Here is a 22611-nt window from a genome sequence, read left to right as displayed (position 1 = left end):
CACTAGATGTTGACTTACCACCAAATGAGCAGTGAGGTGATTCGTGGGTGAGATACTGAGTGTTGTACCAGTATCGATTAGTGGATGCTAAGATGGTACATATTGCTTGTTGAAGCAATTGATAGATGGAATGATCGAGATTTTTTTTTAGAGTTGTAAGTGTAACTCTAAAGATGTGGGTTTTTCCTAACTAACTTAGGAAGTGTTTAGCTTTATTAATCCCTAATTCTAGCGACGAAATTATTGTGTTTGGTTTGACTCAGAGGATACTAGCTTGACCTCTGTGTGACTTAATTGATTGCTAGGTTTTGAGTGATTGTTTTTATTGCATCATTATGAAAGATGTGTGCAGCAGAGTTCTCGATGGTTTTGAAAAGAGTATTGAGTGACCAAGGTTCGATCCTTGGTGTTGTTGTTGGTTAAACAAAAAGAAAAGAAAACATGCACACAATCTTATTGATTTTATATTACAAAAAGGGAAACGAGGACTATTCTATACTAAGCCTAGTCAGCAGCTCCGGATGGGTTGAGGCTGAGCTCAAGAGAAACGTTTGAGCCACTGTGGTAACCGCCTGAGCCACCAGAATAGTAACCAAATGCGCTACCTTCCTCGGAAGTAGTCTTCAGGTTACCAAAGACGTCCTCGCCGTGCACGGGGAACAGAGGAAGAGTTTGAACCTCCTGGTGATCTCCTCCTCGTTGTTGTAGGGATGTTTGTCCTCCTGTTGTGCCAAAAGAGTTGTACTGGTATTAGTGTTGAAGTGTGAGGAAGAATATGAAACAAAATTTAAATCAAGAAATCCTTCATTACCAGTAGAATAGGTGGAACCAAAGTTGAGATCAATGGATCTACCATCATCAGTAGAACTAGTGGACCCAAAATTGATGTCGATGGATCCACCAGCTGGCCCAAAATTGATGTCGATGGATCCACCAGCACCAGTAGAACCAGTGGACCCAAAATTGAGATCGATGGATCCACCAGTACCAAGAGAACTAGTTCCCATGGGCACTGGAGCAGCCTGATTACACCTATTCATCTGCTTCTCTCGAGCCCTGACGTTCTGGAACCAAAAGTAAATGTTCTTACCCTCAACATGTCCATACTGGTTCAGCTGGAGGCAGATCTCGTGAATGTGCTCTGTAGATGGGCACTTAAATCCCTTGACGTAGTAAAGATCCTTGAGGATTCTTATTTGTTCTGGAGTAGGAATCCATCTGGTACGGCTTCGCCAGAAATCCATGTTGGCACTACTTCCAGCTGCTTGGGTGTTTCCTCCCTCCTCTGTTGGTTGCTGTTGTTGTGGTTCCATTTGTTGCGGGGTTTGGAGCTCCATTAGTTGCAGAGTTCGTGGCTCTTGGGTCATGAGGTGAGAGGATGTGAATATCGAGGAATACATGGTTTAGTGTTTGAGGGAGATTTTGTTAGAAGGATTGGAGTTGTTGAACTGGTGATTGGAGATCTGAGATTCTCAGAGGAAAGATGAAATCGAATCTTCAAATGGGAGAGAAGATCAGAAGAGAAGGATTGAAATTGATGAAGAAAGGATTTGAGTTTCGAGAGGAAGACTGCAGAGTTTGAGAGAGAATGGCTGGGGAAAATTTCTTTTCTTTGGTGTGAACAGTTTTTCTCCAGGATGCACCTATTTATAGAACGAGGTGAGCAGATCTCCACCGTTGGATGGACGATCTCTGAGATTCAATCTACGCGTTGGATTAAAGTCATCCGAAAACCCGGAAAAGTTGTTGGCGCGTGGAGAGCGTGTAAAGGGACAGGCCGAACCTCGAGACGCTGTGGCAGACAGCTTTAGCCGAAAGTGATTTGCTTTCCGTAAATCACGGAAGAGACGTGTCGTGGCACGTGGAGTGTACCGACAGTTTGTTGTTATTCTATCGCTTATGATAGAATAAATAAAAGAAGTTGCATGGATAGTAACGAGAGCAGCTGGTGCTCTAGTGGTTGAAGAGCAAGGCTCTTGTACAAGAGGTCAGAGATTCGAACCTTGCCTCTCGTTTATTTTTATTATGTTCGCTTATGACATAATAAGTATAACATTTGTACACATTATATTAAGCACAGCTTGTGCTCCAGTGGTTGGGGGAAAAAGGTTTCGTGCGGCAGGTTGAGGTTTCGAACCTTGCCTTCCCCGTTATTTTATTTATGTCGCTTATGACATAATAAATATAACACGTGAGCATATATTAATGAAGGCAGCTCTTGCTTCAGTGGTTGGGAGCAAAACCTTCGTGTTCGAGGTCGGGAGTTCGAACCTTACCTCTTACAAATATTTTTGGATCTCGTATATGCTTGATATACATACGTATATACGGTCTGTACGGTATGCATACGTATATACAGTTGTACAGTATGCATACGTATATACAGTCTGTATGGTATGCATACGTATATACGGTATACCTACGGTATGTACAATTTCATACCGTAGCCGAGCTAAAAAGTTGTGGGCCAAATAGTAAGCCCAAATGTTAGGCCCGATTTGTAGGCCTAAATAGTGAGCCCAATTGTTCGGCCCGAATAGTAGGCCCAAATGTTAAACCCAAATTGGTTTGGGCCGGTTCGAAATGTAGATGGTTCGGTTCTTCGGCCCAATTGGCCAGCCCTAATGCTTAGCCAAGGATTGAGCAAGCCCAAGTCATCGTCACTGGGTGACATATTTTATTGGCGTGCTTTTGGGGATGATTTGTTTTGAGTGATGCTAATTGAGTAGCGAAACGCTTTGTGGGAGTGTTTACTGTGCTTGTATGCCAGTACAGGGTGAAGATCTATGTGAGGATCTATGAGATAATCTCTGTGAAGATCTAAGTGATGATCTATGTGATGATCCATGTGATGATTTTGTGTAATTGATGTGAAGTGATGTTAAGCAGTTGTGTTGTGAGTTTACGTTTGTGATGAAAGGATTTAGTGGCCATAGGAATGTATTTTTATACAAAGGGCTGAGGCTTTGTAGATTACTACAGATTTGGAAAAGATGGAGATTCTATAGTTAGGTCAACCTTAATCGAGAGGAATTGATTTACGCTTAAATTTCGGGGCGAAATTTCTTTAAGGAGGGTAGATTGTAATACCCCGAAAAATCCAAATTAAATTCCGTGGATTTTTAGAAATGATTTCACGATAATAGGAGCGAGTACGAAGCTTGGAAAAGTTGTGGAATTAGTTCGAACGATTTTATTTCGAAAACGAACGTTATTTAGGGGCTCGCGAAAGTTGTCTTTTTATACGTTCAAAATTTGGGAAAACTTCCTTCATGGAAGTTGTAGAGCTTGTCGATACGATCTCGTGCATATGTGGAACGCAATATTCGGAGTTCGTATGAATAAGTTATGAATATTTGAAAATTGGGAATTTTCTATAAATATCAAAAAAATGTTGACTTTTTCATTAAGGACGAAAACATGTTGAATTTGCGGAACAGTCCCCGCGTTTTCTCTCTGTCTCTCTTCAGAACCCTCGGGTCCCGACCGACCCGACCCGGCCAAACGACGGCCCTCCGACTTCCTCCGGCCTCGGACCCGGAGCTTTTTCGAGGTCGCCGCCGCACGCTGAGCAGCTCCCCAGCCTCGCCTTGCTCCGCCGCTGCTCCAAAAGATGGATCGAAGCCACCCAGACGCATGATTCTGACCCGTCCGGAAAACCACTTTTCCGGCGTTGCATGGGCCGATCGTCCCCAGTTTCGTGATCTCCTCCTCCCCCTGATCATCCCTATGTAAGTCTTTCATCACGATTTTAAGTGTAGACCGCTAGATCAAGGTTTGACTTTTTGGACGCCTCTGATTCAATCTAGGATCTGATCGTGCGACCGAGATTAATCCAACTTCAACGCTTGATCTAGGACGATCAAAGTGATTAATCTTGACCTTGTCTCAGAAAAAGTCAGGTATTAAAGTGGTTCAATTCTGTATTTTGAAGAAGTTTGTAGTTGACAACTTTAGCATCTGAAGTGGTTAGCCGGCGTTGACCGCCGCGTTGACCGCCGTCTGTCCTCCGCATGTGGCGGTGCGTCGGACCATATTTTGAGTTTATATTATCTGGGCGATGATCTATGCATCCATACGAGCGTTTTGATATATTACAAGGTTATGTTAGAAAAAGTTGGTAAATAGTGGATTTACGTTTTTACGTTACTATTTACGGTTTTTACGTTTTATCTTCGGTTTACGATCTACGAAGATCAGACCATCGGTTTTACTTCAAATTTTAATATGTTGATCGTATGACTGTCCCGGTGACTTTGTGAGGTCACGGGCGAAGATCCGACCGTTGGATCTTCGTATATTTGAGAAATAGTGATTCGGAAGGCGATTCGTGAGAATCCGACCGTCGGATTTTCATATAATTTTGTGGAGATGTTAGTAAGGGCGATTCAGGAAGATCTGACCGTTGGATCTTCGTGATAATTTTGGAGGATGATCCTAAGGGCGATCCGTGAGGATCCGACCGTTGGATCATCATATAAATTTGCTCTGACCGTTGGATCATCATTAAATTAGAATCCGACCGTTGGATTTCTGTATATGTGTGGTCTATGAATGATTTCTAAGTTAAGATCGTGTTTGACTAGGTGGTTGATGGATTGATTGGTGAACGATTTCGGATCGTTGTTTTTGAGCTGTTAAGAAGACGCAGCGGGAATTTAGAGGTGAGTAAACCTCACGTGGTTCATATTACGAACCGAATAAATTTAATTACCTTATTTTGTCGTAATTGCGTGAAAATATTTATGGAATAAATATTTGTTTTAAAATCATATGGACTTGATCAACTACGGTCCATGGGTAAGTAAAATGATTTTTACTATACAAATGAATTTCTCGGTTTTATTGCATGTGAACTATAGTTGGTATTAGTGATTATCCCTGAGCGGATAATTACGTATATATATACTTACGTGATTATATGTGAATGGTGTGACATTGAAGAGTGTGGAATTGGGATGATTAAATTATTATGAATTGACATGTGACTTACCATAATTATATGTGATGAACATGATTGATGAGTTCTTGTTAATATTCATGATTTACATTGGAGGATGTATAGAGTTAGAGAATGTAGGGTTCTGAGGATGAGGTGTCCGAAGTTCGACGGTTAAGGATAACCGGAGTGTTTGTGTGCTGAGGACGGGGATGTCCAAGGTGCGACGGTTTATTATTAACCGAAGTTGTGTGCTGAGGACGGGGATGTCCAAAGCGCGACGGTTTATTATTAACCGAAGTATATGGTGCTGAGGACGGGGATGTCCAAAGCGCGACGGTTTATTATTAACCGAAGTATGTCGCATTACTTGCACCTAGGCCAAGGTGACTGGTAGCGATGTGGTTAGAGCTCTAACGTGTTATTGGGATGGACCAGAGTGGTGTTATGTGGGTTGGGTGTTTATAGGACCAGTGTGGTGTATTGTGATTTGAGGATTGTGAAAATGTATTCCTTGTGGTTTTCCATGAGTGGGTTGATGTCTCTTTGCAGACGTAATACTGTTGAATTTTACTTGAATTGTAATTTAATAAATCAACAGTTCTTTCTTGTTTACTCATACTGGCTGTAAAAAGCTTACCGGGTTTTGTGTTGTTGCAACTCCCGGTACACTATTCAAATTGTGTAGCGGGTAATCCTACAGGACAGGAGAACCAGGACGGTGATCGTGCGGTTAGAGCAATGGTTATAGTTTTACAGCAATTGTAATAGTGAGGCGAGTTAAGCTCATTTGAGCCTTACAATTTGATTTGGTGGGAGTGTGCTGTAATAAATAACTTGAGGATTTGGGTTATTGTAAATTTGAGAGTTGTGAAGTGTGGTTGTTTGTGAGAAAAAAATTCAGGATGTTAGTTGTAATTTGTTATTATTCATGTTTCGGATTTGAATTGATTATTCAAAATTCGGGGCGTGACACACCAAATCTTCTAGATGAAAATGGACAGACCACAACAGTATTTTTAAGGGTGAAGCAGAAGGAAAAATCAAGATATTCAAGATGGTTATCAATGGTGCTACAAACAATTGGATTCTTGGAGATGAAGATCAAGCATTGGTACAGATGTCACTGTTATTGTAATTAAAAAGATGATAACTCAAAAGAAGTATATAATGTATTCAAAGAAATTTGCTCTCTTGTTGATTTGCAGGCCTTAGCACAAAAGTAGAAATTGTTGACAAATGTGCTGGATAAAATATCAAATGAAGGAACCAGAAAACCCGATGGTAGTGTACTACTGATCACATTTATATCACTATTTTCTCACCTTATATATGTTCTCTCTCAGAATTACACCTAGTCAGTTTCATTATGGAGTCTAATTTGGGTCCAGATACAGACATACGGTTAACTAAAAGGACTGGAATGAGTTTATAAGGGTGGAGACAGAAAGGGTATTCAAGATGGCTACCAAATTAGTTGCCTGAAAAAAGAAATGGTGGTGCAAACAAGCTACAAGTCTACAACTATGACGATTGGATTTGTAGACTGATTTTCCTCATTATCCTTGTTATTGTGACTAAAGAGATCATAATCATTAAAAAAAAGCATGTAATGGACCACAATACAACCATAGAAGAAAAGATATCACCGTGCTATTCTTATTCTTAAAAAACCATGACACAAAAATAGAAACAAGGAATCAGTTATCAGTGTGCTATGCGATAATACGTACTATACACATTTTTTCGATCACTTGAATTTATCAGAAGGATTAATACATTAAAGTACTCTAATTATGTTCTGCCTTTTCATTCAAGAGAGAAAACATCGTGCACAGTTGGATGTGCTTTAAACATAGCTCCAGTCCAATGGAACAGCTTTAGGCATGCTGAGTCGTTTACCTTTTGGTCATAGACTCATATCAACCTCCATCTCACTGACTCTCTTAACTCTCTAAACATAAAATCAATGATCCCAACATCAAGCCAACCACACGTTGGGCAAGTAGAACACATAATTTTCAGTGTCTAGAATCTCTAGATTGATAAATAATAGCAACTGATCTCAAGCGTATGTTGAAGAATTTGTTCTCTGATGAATGGCCTTTCTTTATAAGAAGGCAGTAAACTTGCAAAGACATCCTCCTGGTGCTTCCTGACTGAAGCAAAACCCAAGTTAAAAACCCCTTCGTAACTAATAAATAGGATTTCTTCCTGATATAAATGAGATTTTCTGAGAATTCTAGCCATTCCATCTAAGACTTTTCAGGTTTGAGGATTAAGCATTTGTTACTGTAAATCTGGTTTTTCTTTAATCTGAATTCTTTTTTACCCTGATCTTACTGTCCAATTTAAATCTTGTCTTAGGCTCTACATATTTTTGCAACTTGTTTGAGTCAGATGACAACATCAATGGATGCCAGAGAAAGGATAAAAAGGGTAACTAGCATGAATGAGAGTTTAGGCTATGAAAGTATGAGGACGGCTGAAGTAGCCTCAGGAACACAGTGAAGATGAAATCATATGTAGCTTGTATTTATGCAGAATTGAGACACTATGATATATCACATCTTAGAGATGCTAATAAAACAAACATATAGATAAAGTAACAAGGCACATCACCAATTTACTTGACAGGCTAAAGAAACAAAATCACAGTTAATGTTAGCTGACAAACCTTACATCTATGTGGCATCACCAATTTTCAATTGGGAGAAAATTTTGTTTTCTGTTGTGTCCAAGTCGTTGTCCCTCATATCATCTCCATTTGTTGTCGAACCAAGTGAAGGAAAACGCTGAACAATTGGCAAACCGAATGCTGCTGATGAAGCATCAATGGTGGTGCTGTCCTCATGAGCCTCTTTAAGCTTTGTTGTTTTCTGAAGCTGCAATGCATATTCCAAATCCCACAGCACATCGGCCATTGTTGGCCTATCAGAAGCATCGTCTTGCAAACACTTCTCAGCCGTCTCACCAAAAGTTCTTAGTGAGCTAGGATCAATCTGATTTTTCAATGAAGAATCAACAATCTGTTCAAGCAACTCTTTTTTCTTGCAAAGCATTCCCCATTCAGCCAAGTTCATTTGCTCTCTTGGAAGCGTTGGATCAATAGCAGGTCTTCCACATAACACCTCAAGAAGAACTACACCAAATGAGTAAACATCAGATTTTTCTGTCAATTGTTCAGACATCATGTACTCAGGATCAAGGTAACCAAAAGTGCCTTTAACATTAGTGCTGACATGCGTTTCATCGAGAGCTCCAGATCTCGAAAGGCCAAAGTCAGCAACTTTGGCAACATGGTTTTCATCAAGCAATATGTTGGTGGACTTGACATCTCGGTGAATGATTCCCCTAGCTGCACCTGTGTGGAGATAATGAAGACCCCTTGCTGCTCCAGTACAAATTTCAAGTCTTTGATTCCATGACAAGCGAGGGACGTCTGAATCATACAAATGATCTCTCAACGTCCCTTTTTCCATGAACTCATACACTAGTATCATTTCAGACCTTTCATTACAGTAACCAATTAAGGAGACAAGATGGCGGTGGCGGATTTTCGATAACACTATGATTTCTGTTTCGAATTCTAGGAGGCCTTGGCCTGATCCTGACCCCTGCTCATCTCGCTTATAAGCTCGCTTCACAGCCACTTTTGTGCCATTCAAAAGAGTGCCTCTATAAACATTCCCAAAGCCACCCTTACCTATCACCAACTTTGTGTCAAAGTTGTTCGTTGCAGACTGAATTTCATTGAAAGATATCTTCAACCCAAGATAATCTAGATTGAGAGCGTGAGAACTCCCTCCTCCATTTGCAGGCATTGGTGACCAAACTGAAGTCTCCACATGCTTTTCTGCCTTTCTGTGTCTGAAACCAAACACAAATCCAACTATTAAAACGCAGATGAGTGACAGGCCTCCAAGAACTGAACCAACCACAGGAGCCACAACATTCTTCTTGGACTCTTTCACATTGGGAATTGGAGCTAATCCCTCCACTATCTCCAATATTTCCAGACCATTTAGAAATGCATTTTGTTCAGAAGCACCATTGTTAGGTCTTATGCTGATATTAAAGAGTTCAGACTCACTATAATTCACCACAAAGTCATAGTAGAAGGGAACAGCCGAATATTGAAAAATTGGAGATTGAGAAATGTTGCCGATCTCCTTGCGGAAGTTGCCATTTGCATACAAGTTAAATATAATGTTACCAGGCTGACCAACAATGTCACAGAAGTGGGCCCGGACAATGTGTTTAGCTTTACTACTCACACTAAAAAACCATGTTATGTTACTAGTGACATGCGTCATCTCTCTAGCAGTCTGGTAAACTGGAAGTGGGGCTACAGACTCATTAGATACAACCAAACCATCAATTTTTCCGTAGCGATCTAAATTGAGTGTACTTTGAGGAGTGGCTTTCTTTGCAGAGTTTTGATCAGAAATATGACTATCATCTGTTTCCCAGTTTCTCCCTATTGTGTCATTTAGTGGTGAGCCTCCAACGTTGAGTCTGTAAATTGTGTGTAAAGGGAGATTACTGGTATAGTTCTCAGCGATGAAATCTGCAGGGGCAAGGAATAATTCTATGCCATTTACAAATGCAAAAGATGATGGTTGAGGAGTAAAATATAGTCTAAATGAGTCGGTAATATCAATTCGGAGAAAGAATTCCTTTATCACAGGGGAGTAGGTAGTGTTCTTGGCGGTGAAATTGTTCAACAGTGTGAAATTCTTAGAATCCAAAACACCAAAAACAGCCGTGGAGAGATTATTTGAGGAGGAGGAGGAGGAGAAAGCTGAGAAATGTAAGCGTACCAGATAAGTACCATCTTCAGTGATGCTGAACTGGTAGTAGAATGGTTTATTGGAACTTCTTGCTGTCTTATATAGAGATAGAGGTGATATATCTGGCAACTGGTTGATGTCTTTGACAGCCTTGCTTTTGGAGAAAGAGTAACCTGCAGACTTCGATTCCCCAGAGAAATTCTGGCCAGGAGCGAGGTTCACATTTTCATGTGAGCCACAGTTGATGAAATAATCATCAGCTAAAGAGAGAAAGTGAAGGGATGAGAGGTTGAGGAGAAAAACAAGCAGAGAGAGTAATGGGATACGAAGATGCTCCATGGCAATTGATGGACTTGGTGAATTTGCCAATACCTAGAACTTTAGAACGACTTTGGAGTTCAATGAGCATGTAAATTGTGCAAGACAGAGACTAAGCACACGAAATGTCTGCGAAACTTAGAAAATTGAAATATCAACCATACAAATTTGGAAAATTTCAAGCCAGATAAACGTAAATTTATTCATATATCCCTAATACATTTCATCCACTGGCAGATAAGACAGAGGACATTTTGGGAGTTCTTCTCAGATTGCCGAAAAGAAATTGAAAAGTCTTCTCTTTTTAGACTGTCTTTTCGCATTTGGATGAGAATAACAGTAACATCAATTAATGGTCCCAGAAAGAGCTCTATTTTTTTTTTTTTTAATTGAACAAAGAAAAAGAACACTATGAGATTAGTCTAGTTGACTTAATTTTCAGCGCCTAAAACTATTGAATAATAAACAAGAACTAAACCATGCTCGTGGATGAAGATATCAGCCTGTACTAATGACAAACAACAGAAGAGTACGTAGCCTGTAACTTAATTCAGTTTGTATTGGCAAAACTTAATTGGGAATACACGTGACTACTGGAATAAGATTTTGAATGACTATCACCTTAGAACCAAGCAATGACAACTATCTACTGAAGTTTCAAGACATTGAGCTTTGTTCCATAGCTAATTAAGAAGTAGGAATTAAGCCAGTTTCAGCCAAAATGAGTTCCCAAAACGAAATTGTTCGTTCTTTCATATATCATATATGGTATCCTAGTTTGTATGATGAAAAATTTCTTACTGATAGTCATGTTGGGCCAAAACTAGCAGATTAATTAAGGATACGTATCCTTAGTTCCTAACAGTGAGATTGGCTTTTTCCAACTGGTTAGGAACTAAGGATACGTACAAATCTCTCTTATAACATTTTCGGCTTCTCTGAGCTTTCACCAAGTCTTCTCGATGAAAATGGACAGACCGCAACATGGTGTCTGAGGGTGGATAAAAAGATGGGATAATCAAGAGATTCAAGATGGCTATGAATGGTGCAGCAGACGAGATTGGATTGTTGGAGATACCGGATTATATTGTAATCAAGGAGATGGTAACTAAAAGTATGTAACGTATCACTGTACAAGCAATTACTGGGAAATCTGGAAATAAGCTAATTAAGGCATCGAAGCAACTACTAGAAATCTGGGAAAGAAGAATGATTCATGCCTGGTAGATGGTAATTCGAATCCGAACTGAGAAACGGGAGTAACAGTCCGACTCTGAGAGAAGAGATGCGATGTCGCAGTTTGGGTTGGACAAATAAGTAAAGATTGAAAATTTCAAAGAATGACGTGACATGGCCTTCCCACATCGGAAAGATGGATTAGGAAAGTAGTGTTTATATACGATTACACAACTTAAACTTCTGCCCAACCCACTTGGGCCGAATATTCACAGCTGCGATGGGCCATCGTCCTGTTTTAGCCTCCGCGACCCAAGTTGAAGTTAAGCCAGTTTCGGCCCAAGAACAATAGCTAAAGAGAAAACAAGGCCAAAGAAAAAGACAAAGAGGCCAAAAAAAAAAAAGAGGCCAGATAAAAACGAAGAAAAAAAAGTAAAGAGGCCAAAAAGAAAAGAGGCACAAAAAGAGCACGACCCTTAACTAGGGCTGGGCATTTAAGCTCGAAAACCCGCAAACCCGGACCGGCCTGTCAAAGCCCTACCCGTACGGGCCGGGCCCAATTTTTTTTTGTCTAAACGGTCCGGGCTCGGGCCTTGACTTGCAAGCAAACGGTTCGGGCCGGGCCCTGTCTTTCAAAGTGACAAAAGCCCGTCAGGCTCGTCTAAGAGATTAAAGGACAGATGTCCTTGTATTATTGGTCATAATATAGAGACTAAAATCCTTATCATAGGATCGAATACACAAGATTATATTCTACCTCAAATACCTAAACCTAATCTTCAGCCTTCATTTCTAACATCTACACGATCTATCGATCTGAACAAGAGGCCGCCTCCTCCTCATTTCTAATCTCCACTCGATCTGAACACAGAACACACGATGCATGCTGCTCAGTTTCGCCATAGCTGGGCCGCCTACTCCGCCATAGCTGTGAGCCTGTGACGCCGATGCTGTGACGGTGAGACGCCGATCGAGACGCCCAGAAGTTGTGAGGGTGAGACGCCGATCGAGACGCCCAGAAGCAGTGACAGTGAGACGCTGTTCGAGACGCCGAGAGCCGTGAGTCGTGACGGTGAGACGCAGATCGAGACCACGCCGATCGACACGCCGCCCATACTGCTCTCTCTCTCTCTCTCTTCACTTCACTTGTTCGGCTGCACAGCTCTTCCTTCTTTCTCCCTCACAGATCTTTCTGCCATAAGCCAATTCGAAGCCAGGGAATAGAAGCTCGTTCTTCAGGTCTGCAGTTTCTGGTATTTTTGTTTATTAAGAGATCTGCAGTTTCTGGTATTTTTGCATATTGACTCTTGATATTTCTGGTTGATGATCTTGAATGTTGGTATTGAAGTAGGTTCTCTGTGTACTCTTAGTTGAGTAAAGTTTTGGCTCTTGAATGGTTCTTCGTTATCAAGGTCTTTCTCTCTCTCTCTCTCTCTCACCATCTGTGATTTGATTTCAGCTTTCCTCTTTTGAAAGTCTGATTAGTAGATTTCATACTTTTTGATTCATAGATTTCGACTCGGCGGAGGAGGCGGTGACTCGTAATAGACAGTTCAAGTCATACTGAGGTTGCTTGGTGTGAGACATACTGAGGTTGTCAGAATCTGGGAAGAATTTCAGTACAAGGTGAGGTTCTCGACTTGTGTAATACCTCCAGTACTTCTCTTTAGAGTTGGTTATTTCACCATGTGTTGTGGTTGTGCTTTGGAAATAATGATTGTCAACTCCTTCTGTTGTGTTCTTGCACATAGTGATGGATACTGCCTTTATATGTACATGCTAATGAAATTGCTGTTCTTGGAGTCTTCTTGTTTTACACTGATGTACACTGATGGCGCAGCTTGTTTTGCTACTTCATTACGGTGTTGGTTTTGTGTCTGTTTTAGCACTTTGGGTTTAGTTTGATTAATTGCTTGCTGCATTATTTTTTGATTAATTGCTTGCTTTGCTTGCTTGAATGGTTCTTTGTTATCTAAATCGATTTATGATGGCTGTTGTAGGGACAAGTGTGGAAGCTAGTTAATGGATGGTTGGATTGTTGGTGAACTGCTGGATTGAAGACTGGAAGAATGGCTACTAAGTATTTGAATTAGGACTTTCTATTTCATTGCATTTGGACTTGAATTTGGACTTCGTATTTAAATTTGGACACTTTCTATTTCATTGCATTTGTACTTGAATTTGGACTTCGTATTTAAATTTGGACACTTTGTATTTCAATTGTAGCTTTAATTGTTCTTGATGAGTACTTGAATTTGGATATTATGTATTCTAGGTATTCAAATTTGCAGCTTTAACTTTGGATCTTGATATTGTGTTTTGATTCAAATCTTCACCAGGTTGATATGAATGAAATTTGGATATATAGCAAAGTAGATATAGAAATGGTAAAATACAGGTTTTTGGGCCCGAAAGCCCGCAAGCCCGGCCCGAAATGAAACGGGCCGGTTCCGGGCCGGTCCCTGTTTGTGTCAAAATGGGCCGGGTCCGGGCTCAAAGAAAAACGGGCCGGTCCCGGGCCCAGTGAAATTATTGTTGGACCCGGCCCGTGCCCAGCCCTACGCTTAACATTCTAGCAAATGCAAGACAATGACCCATCACTACATTGAGTGAATATTCTAGCAATTTTTTTTTTACTTAATTTTAATTTTTTTATGGAGGGCGAGAAATCCACACTCATTTCATTGTTTCATTTATTTTTTTTAATTTTTATTTTTTAGTTAAAATTCTTATAAAATAATAAAACTTAAGTCATTAAGGATAAAATTTATGTTACTAAAAAATAAAACATGGAGAGTGTAAATCTCACTCTCTTTTTTTAATTATAATATAAATTTATTTTGTCATTCAAACTTTGCCACCCAAATATATTATAAGTTACTCTGTGTTTCCTTTTTACCGCCAAAGCTTTCATAGTGTTTTTGAGGTAGAGATCGGTGCTAAGAGATTAAATACTGAGTAGTTTATAGGTTGAGGTTTCTGATAAAGTTCAAGGATGCTTGGATGAATGGCGAGACAAACTACCCGAGTACAGTGTCGCTTGGGTTAACAAGATTGAGAGATCTCATAGTCTCATGGTTTTTCACATATGCCCAATTGATATATTCTTTGCTCTGTTTATTTAGCCATTAAATATGATTTTTAATATGAAAAATCTAAATATTTATTAAGTATTTTAAGATGTACAATTAAAATTATTCGAAAATTCTTCTCGTTTCTTAGAGAGAGAGGAGAAAAAAAAAAGAAAAAGAGGAGGGGTGAATCACAAGGTCCTAAGTTTGTAGAAGCAAGTAAGCAAACATATGTCTGAATTAATGTGGCGATAATTGAATAGAAAAAGTGAATCACTGGCCAATCAAAATTCAGACAATTTTGATCTTATACCAACATTACCCCTGCATCTCATGCGAAACACCGACAACACCCTCACTTTTCCCCGAGTTGATACAGGTGCCATGCCAGCATGCTCCAGCTCAGATTTTCGACCGTTAGAAAATAAATAGTATAATAATAATAATAGAAACCGACATGTTCACCATTAAATCATTAATCCTTTTCAAGCAAGGATTCCCCAATTTTGAAAAAAAAAAAAGTATTCTCAAAAAAAAAAAAAGAAGCAAGGATTCCCCAATTTTGAATCCCTAATTTCGAAGGAGAAGAGTTTCTACTTCCCAACCAGTCGAGGAGGACAAGTAATAGACTCTATATATTAACACAACCTCCTCCCATTTTTTCAGTTCGATTAGGAATATCGATACCCATTTCCGATCGAAACCCTCTCTCTCTAGCTTTCTTTATTTCTTGTTTTTGCGCTAAGTTAGCAAGGTGATCTAGACCCAGATCTTCTTCCAACCTGTTTCTGTTTAATCGATCCATCATGAAGCAGAAGAGAGTGTGTTCATCTCTCTCAGTTAAACCCGCTTGTGGCCATGAAGCAGTCAGGTGTTGGAAGAATAAAACGTCGTCGTCAAGAGGATTGAAATTTAGAAAGATGGAGGATATATTGCAAGATAATAGGTCCAAGATTTCGGGAATCAACACCCTTCTTGGGATCCCTATTCCAGTAGTGGGTGCCCAGAGCAATCTTACATGGAGATTGTTGAAACCTCACATGAGCGTTGAAAATTATTACGGCACCAAGCTCCATTCTGCTCTCAATGCCATTCATGAGTGTTTCGAGCCCTCCAAGGACCCATACACCAACAGAGACATTGCTGAGGATATTGTTTTTGATCTTGAGTCCGAGTCGGAGTTGAACTTGAGAGGGTTTTACACTGTGGTTTTGGAGAGGAATGATCATGATCATCATGAGGAAATGATCTGTGCGGCTACTGTGAGGATCGATAGGGAAGTGGCCGAAGTGCCACTTGTGGCTACTAGGCCTCAGTTTCGGAGACTTGGGATGTGCCGAATTCTGATGAATGAGCTTGAAAAGTGGCTCATGGAATTTGGAATTGAGAAGCTGGTTTTGCCTTCTGCGCAAAGTGCACTTGGTACATGGACCAGCAATTCAATAGGGTTTTCGAAGATGACTGAGGATGAGAGATCAAAATTTGCTACTTGTCATGATTTCTTGGATTTTAAGGACACTGTTATGTGCCATAAACAGCTCTTGAAGCAGCCAATAGAGTCATCATGATCGAGGACAAAGCTGACCGAGTTAGCAAAGCATTGAAGGACGATCCAAGCTCAAGTTTTCCAAAATGTATTGGTTAAAATTTACGGTTGAAAGTTATATATAATGTATGCATCTGAAACTTTGTAAATGAAACACAGAATTAAAGAATTTCTTATTCTTTCTGTTTAAACTTTTCTCGTTATGTGTTCTTTTGCATCTCATTTTAATCTTGTTGGTTCATTATGTTCACTAGTTCCTAATTTTTGCCAAACTTGAAAGAGACAATAATAGACAAAAGCTGAAATTTGTTACATTAAAACCTTAGAACTTGGAAGATAGTCATTGTATTGTCATATGAAAGTTTATGAACCTGGTACTCTGAGTCAGCAACAACAAAAGAAGATTGGTCCTTAACCTACTGATCCTAGTTGGCAGCTCTAATAACTACAATGCTCATGCATGGTCTCTTGTAGTGTAACAATAAACTCACAGGGTTGTCCTTATAATCTACCATATACCCAAAAAAAAAAAAAAAATTTGAATCCTCAATACTAAGGATGAAATGTGGATTGTAAAATGAATCCCCTATTCATAGGCAATTCCGTTGTATACCTTTTGAAACTACATTGGTGCTGCCAGATTGGCCCAACGCCTAACCGTCCTAGGAGCCTATGCATGTTTAGTTTTGACTGAGCCTTTGGGCGGTCACAAAGTAAATGGAGCATAGATTCCTATCAGGACAAGTATAGCAATTAGGATCAGTAGGTTAGGTTAGGTGATGTACATTATTTTGCAGCCTGCTTTGAATATGTAACCAGGAACAAATCTTCAAATTTGGAGGGATTTGACGATTCCTGATAATCTTCCATCAGGAATCAAAATATTCGTCATCATCAAAGAAGCTGGCACAGGCACTTTTTAACAGTAAAGTTCCCATCGGAGGATCCGAGGGCGTGATGCCAGATCTCTTGAAGAACAAGTAGGCATAAAGCATGGTAGCATCCCAACCATTCACATCCCGCAGGGTTAGGATGAAGAGCAAAATTACTCGAGATGCCACAGCTATTAACCCAATATCTCACTTGAGATACCATCATCAACAAGATGAGGAAAGTGTTTGATGATTTAAAAATTATATTTTATTTCATGATGCAAGAATGCAAGATGTTCTTTCAAAAGATAAAGATGTCATTCAGCTGAATTTAGAGTTTTCCCAAACAAAAAGCTTTCTTCTGCTTGGTTATTTTGTCCTTAGGTCATTTGTTTCATTTGTCTGGATATGTTAGGTCAAACTCTGTTGTGTATTGCAAATATAAGAGTTATGATTTCATGATAATCGACTTGGTAAGGTGACCCTTCTGAAAATTTCTTCCAAAGAGATCAATGTATCATCAAAGAAGAATAGTACTGGAGATTGGAAGTTACTTCCAAAATTAAAAACAAAAAAAAAAATTAAGAATTAACAGTGCAAACTTATATAGCACAGAAATATGCTCTTTTGAATCCCATATTGGCTCTTTTGAATCCCATATTGGTCAATCTCATTCATCAGCTTTCTTTCCAGTCCACAGCAGAGCATGGCAAATTTAGAGACTAATTTTCTCTGTTCCACAAATGAGCTTTCTTTCTAGTCCATAACAGAGCATAGCTTTATTTAGAGACTAATTTTCTCTGTTCCAAAAATGAGAGATGGACATACTGAGAGAAGATCCATATATTTTGATAGATGGCCACATATTCACATTCTTACATCTATTCTGATCCAACGCTTTCGTGTCCTAGTTTGATAATTATTCAAAATGGTGTTCAGTTACATGAAAAGATAACTAAATTAACAATATGTTAAGAGCTCCAAACCAGGCTTCTGGGTGCTCGGCGAAACCATATCTGCAATCTATACTGTAGCAGACTCTATGATATAGTTCTTGGCGCTTCCAAGCATCAACGTGTATAATCACATTTAATATCTGGCTATCTGCAATGTTTGTAACACCAACATTACTAAGAAGGTAGTACATCGATAAGAAATAAAGTAATACAAAACATACTTTTAGCACTCTTACACTACACTAACAGCCCATATGATAATTCCACAAGAGTTGCAATGCAAACCTCCCTTATACACTACAAACGTGTATAATCACATTTAATATCTGGCTATCTGCAATGTTTGTAACACCAACATTACTAAGAAGGTAGTAGACCGATAAGAAATAAAGTAATACAAAACATACTTTTAGCACTCTTACACTACACTAACAGCCCATATGATAATTCCACAAGAGTTGCAATGCAAACCTCCCTATCTCTGAAGAAAGACAAAAGGAACAAATAAGAATGCATGACACCAATACGTATCAGTGAGTGCAAAGCTGAAGTACTATGGAAGTCAGGAGTAGTTCATGTGTTTGTAATAGTATTTAGTAAAAATAATAGCAGGGAGCTGGATGAAAATTTCAGTAACACTTGCATAATGGAAATTTATTGATATTTAAGTTGAAAAAGGCAAACGGAACTGCCTTGTTCTTTGATAGGTAGAGACATGAAGCTTCCCTTTTATTCTTTGTTTGCCTCGTTCTGTTTCTACAAGATCATGAATTTTCTTCCGTGCTTCAGTATCTTAAGTTTTTAATGAGAAGGAACTACTGTATAATTTACATCAACTTTAGGCACTATGACTAATCAGTAATGACAGTTGCCAACTAATGTAATTGTAAACACGTAGATGCTTGACAAGTTAGAAAGAAGAAAAATTTTGCATTGCAACAAAGAGAAGTGTAAACCTACAACTGGCATTGAATTGCAGAACAATGTGGAATTTCATCATAAATTACTGGATATTTCAAATAAAATTTCTTTTAGTTCTAAATTTATTCAATCTTTGATGATATGAAGCTCAGGTTATGAGAGAGGAATCCATAGGAAAGTTTCAGCAACGCCGAGTTTATGAGGAAATAATAATAAAGTGGTTCACTCTCTTAACAAAAATTTGATGAGATTTTATACAGCATACCATATGCACAAATACAGAAGTTCAATTTTTTAGTCATTGGCTATACCTCTAAACAACCTTCAGCTGGTGGACGCCACACAGACATTGGATGGAGGCACAGTTGGAGAAGAAGAGTCTCCATTCCTTTGGTTACTACCACTTCCCAAAAGCATATGTGAAATACAAGGGTATTCATTCTTCTTATCAACCCCACGATCATAGAGCAACCCCTTGAATACATGACCACTGATTTTCACAGTAGCCTGGTAAGCAATCTCGGCTTCACCATTGCTAACGGCAGTGACTCTATGGCACTTAAAAACAGCTGGCGCCCGAACTTGATCTGGTAATGACTGTCTGAGATTTGCATCTGTAGATTAGCATAAAAACAAGTTAACTTGGTCTGTCCTCTCACTTCCAAATTACAAAACCATTTGAAGACAATAATTGTCAAAGAACAGAGAACAATCCATATACTACTCCCGAAACTAAACTCATGCTTGTAGAGATTATAATTACTAAACAAAAAAGGATCAACCTCTGTTTATAAGTATTACAAAACTAAGATTGTATATATCAAACCTCAAGACCTTGGTATCAAAACTTGTAGTTGATGTACTACTTATATATGGAACGCTGACAACAATCACAGATCATTCTACTTTGTTAACGCAATTGTATTCTAACACCAAAACAGAAAAGTCGAAAACGAATTTGGTCCAATTCTACTGAATAAAATACGAAAGCAGCTTGGTGACAGACTAGAGGCTGTACTTGCATTCTTTGATGGCATCATTACTCTTGGTCTTTTGGCAACGGAAGAAGAACCGGAAGAACCTGCATTCAACGACATTATCGACTTTGCATAAGCTCCGATAATCCGAGAACATTATCCCTCTAATCAACACTTTCACCTTCCTAATCCAATTCTTTTCAGTCTCAAACTAATTCTCAAAAAGAAATGAAATGCAGATGTATATTTACAAAACTTCTATTGTCACCTTCACCGCCGCCGCCACTAGCAACACCACCAGCAACAGCAACGGTCACACCCATCTGCCTTTCCCGCCGCCTCGCTGCCGGAACCCACGTGCTCCTCACGTGAGTGGAGCAGTCATATCCCCTGCCTCTGCAACAAGTCCTGCACCTTGAATACTCGCAGCCTTTCTTGGCTCTGTTCCCACAGTCCTTGCAAGCCCTCATGCCACTGTCTTCACCACGACCACCACCTTCTCCGTTCACATTTCCGTCATCGGATTCCACCACCTGTTGACTTTCGGCGCCGCCGTGATTCCCAAAACTGAGCATGTCATGCTTGGAAGAATTCAGCTCCGGGTACGTTCTCAGGCTCCAGAAACGTGAATTGTCCGGATTGCCCTCGGCGGTCGGAGCATTTTGGCTACATGGGGTTGCAGTGAGGAGAGGGAAAATGCCGAGGCCAACCCCAAGAGCTGTGGAGGAAGGAAGAGGAAGAGTTGGGTGGTCAGAGGAAATGGGTTGGTTTTGTTGGTGCACAGAAGAATGGTTTGGAGCAATCAGGAGGATATCTCTCAGACCCAACATGGTTTGCTCATATGGATTGAATAGTTGCCAAGAATGTTGTTGATTTTGGTGTACAATTTGTTAAACAGGGGTTTTGCAGAGTCTGGAGATTTCTGTGTGTTCTGAACTTGTGATGGTTATGGAGGAAAGAGCTGAGATTTGTGCAGTCTGGAGATTCTGCCACTGCTGCAATAGCTTATGAGAACTCCCACTTAGAAACAGTGTATCATATTTTATTGCAAAAGAAAGAGAGTAGCAGAAAAGAGATGGATATAAAAAGCTAGGAGAGAAAAAGGATGTCAAATTGAGCATATGGCAATTTTGGGTAAACAAAACAATGGAAATTATTCTATGCACCCAACCCTTATAAAATAATCTCAACCCATAATATTTATTATTAACTTTATTTTTAATAAACAAAAAGTGTATTTAATGCAATCTAACCATTCATTTATGTTGGTGCAAGTGCACGGCGGTGCTCTGAATAATGCACAATAATGATTCATGAATCAGCAAAATGCTAATTTCCCATAACTATTGGGAAGCTGAGGAAGTGAGACAATTACTTCAAATAAATGTAAAAGGATGCTCTTAAGCTATATGAAATGGAGATCCATAAGGTTAAAGGGATTTCAATTTTGATTCTTCATTTTCAAAACCAAACCAGTGAGTTTCATCTTTGAAATTTTTATAAGTCATACAAAAAGAAGTTCGAATTGGCATGTATTTATAAACTGGACCGAGCTGTATGCCAAATAGCTTAAACATCACATTCTTTAATTTTGTAATTTTCTGCTCAAAAGTAAAACCGACATTTTTAGTTAGCTGACAATGTGAACCATATCAAACAACTACGTACGATCTCCACAACTAATCTCCATGACTAAAATCATTTAATTTCTCAGCCAAAGCCCTGATGCACACGACTAAATTCCACATTAATGCAATCAAAACTAAATTAAGTATTACACTATGATTGCCAATCTTTACTAGAAAAATCAACTACTAAACTTGATCAAACCAAGACTACAGTTTGTGGTGGTTTGGTGCATCAATGCTGAAACTGCCACTCTTAATTGGTTTTCACAGTCATAACTGATTAATTTAAAACTACAAATATTATAAAATTAAGTAGCGATGTGTGTTGTAAATTTAGTCAGGACTATATTAAATCGAGAGTTCATCTTTTGTAACAAAATAAAAATAAAAAATAAAAAAAGTAAAAAGAGAAATATGAGAAAAACAGTGTTTTTGTTGGTTGTTAATAATGAGAGGATGAGGTTGGTACCAGCACAAGCACCACCAGCACCCACTGCTGCCACTCTTTGGCTTCATTAACTCAATAAACAGGTTACTGCAAAAATTCCTGTCTGTGTTTTGGCGTTACGCTCCACGAAAGCCGTTGGTGGTGGGGGGCCCACTGTCAAGTAATGCAGTGCGCATTATACGCGGACTCCTTCGACTTCGACGGAGCAGATTGCCAGATTTTGCGTATACGGACCTCTGACAATGTTTAATGATTTTTTTCATTATTTTAATAATTAATAAATTAAAAAAAATGAGACAGGTAAAGTTAAAGCTGAGTCTGAGTTTCTCTGAGTGTGTTAGGTACGCATCATTAGAGCATAGCCTACTAACTAAGTTATGGGACCAACCTACTCTATTAGTCTAGTCTACCCTGCCCTACCCCTCTATTATGATAATATATAGTTTGGTTCTAGAGTCTAGCAGCCTCTCTCTAGGTTGTAGGCAACTAGGCACCCTAGCTTAGCCACGTTATTTAATTGCTTTGGATTGGATAAAGTTGGCATTGGCTTTGACCCTTGAGCAATTTAATTATGATGGTGTGGAAAAATAGGGCTTTCTTTTTACCGAGTTTGGGTACCTTCTTTTATTTCTTTTTTTTGGGCGGCTTTGGTGCAATTATTGGACTCTTTCGATTTACTGTTATTACAATTATTTATTTTTAAATTTTTAAAAAATAATAATTTATATGTATAGAATTACAGAACACAAAGAAGTCTCTCGAACGCAATAATGTACTTGACAATTGAAGTAAAATGAAATTAAAAAAATAAATAATAATCAAATACACACGATGATTAGATAATTAACAAATGTTAATGTCAACACTACACATCAATACAAATGTACCACCAATACATTTGTACTACCAATTATTCATTTTCCAAAATTAAAGGGGTCACCTCCCCTACAGAAAGAGGGGTCTTTT

General features: G+C 39.1%; 3 protein-coding genes across 15 annotated transcripts; all 3 read right to left on the bottom strand.

The window, feature by feature from the left end:
• Nucleotides 1-270: 270 nt before the first annotated feature.
• Nucleotides 271-1753, bottom strand: LOC133713885 (protein WUSCHEL-like). The gene is made up of 2 exons (XM_062139911.1): nt 812-1753; nt 271-722 (listed from the first exon to the last, which is right to left on the bottom strand). The coding sequence occupies exons 1-2, from the start codon at nt 1398-1400 to the stop codon at nt 505-507; spliced, it is 807 nt and encodes a 268-aa protein (XP_061995895.1). The 5' UTR covers nt 1401-1753; the 3' UTR covers nt 271-504.
• Nucleotides 1754-6591: 4838 nt separating this feature from the next.
• LOC133718368 (probable receptor-like protein kinase At2g23200) lies at nt 6592-10287 on the bottom strand. 2 transcript variants are annotated; one of them, XM_062145201.1, is made up of 2 exons: nt 7617-10287; nt 6592-7098 (listed from the first exon to the last, which is right to left on the bottom strand). In XM_062145201.1, the coding sequence occupies exon 1, from the start codon at nt 10069-10071 to the stop codon at nt 7624-7626; it is 2448 nt and encodes an 815-aa protein (XP_062001185.1). In that variant the 5' UTR covers nt 10072-10287; the 3' UTR covers nt 6592-7098; nt 7617-7623. The 2 variants fall into 2 exon arrangements, with proteins under 2 accessions (XP_062001185.1, XP_062001186.1); XM_062145202.1 differs by having other exon boundaries at nt 7622-10287.
• Nucleotides 10288-17543: 7256 nt separating this feature from the next.
• LOC133718310 (protein LATERAL ROOT PRIMORDIUM 1-like) lies at nt 17544-20831 on the bottom strand. 12 transcript variants are annotated; one of them, XR_009850238.1, is made up of 6 exons: nt 19838-20809; nt 19611-19673; nt 18904-19206; nt 18079-18152; nt 17908-18031; nt 17544-17819 (listed from the first exon to the last, which is right to left on the bottom strand). XR_009850238.1 is itself a non-coding variant. In XM_062145119.1 (4 exons), the coding sequence occupies exons 1-3, from the start codon at nt 20397-20399 to the stop codon at nt 18917-18919; spliced, it is 915 nt and encodes a 304-aa protein (XP_062001103.1). In that variant the 5' UTR covers nt 20400-20743; the 3' UTR covers nt 17544-17819; nt 18904-18916. The 12 variants fall into 12 exon arrangements, 3 of the variants coding, with proteins under 3 accessions (XP_062001103.1, XP_062001105.1, XP_062001106.1); XR_009850240.1 differs by having other exon boundaries at nt 17893-18005; XR_009850237.1 differs by having other exon boundaries at nt 17908-18005.
• Nucleotides 20832-22611: the final 1780 nt, after the last annotated feature.

This window comes from Rosa rugosa, chromosome 6, assembly GCF_958449725.1.
Source record: "Rosa rugosa chromosome 6, drRosRugo1.1, whole genome shotgun sequence".
Classification (NCBI taxonomy): Eukaryota; Viridiplantae; Streptophyta; class Magnoliopsida; order Rosales; family Rosaceae; genus Rosa; species Rosa rugosa.
This window is presented reverse-complemented; position numbering and strand designations above follow the sequence as displayed.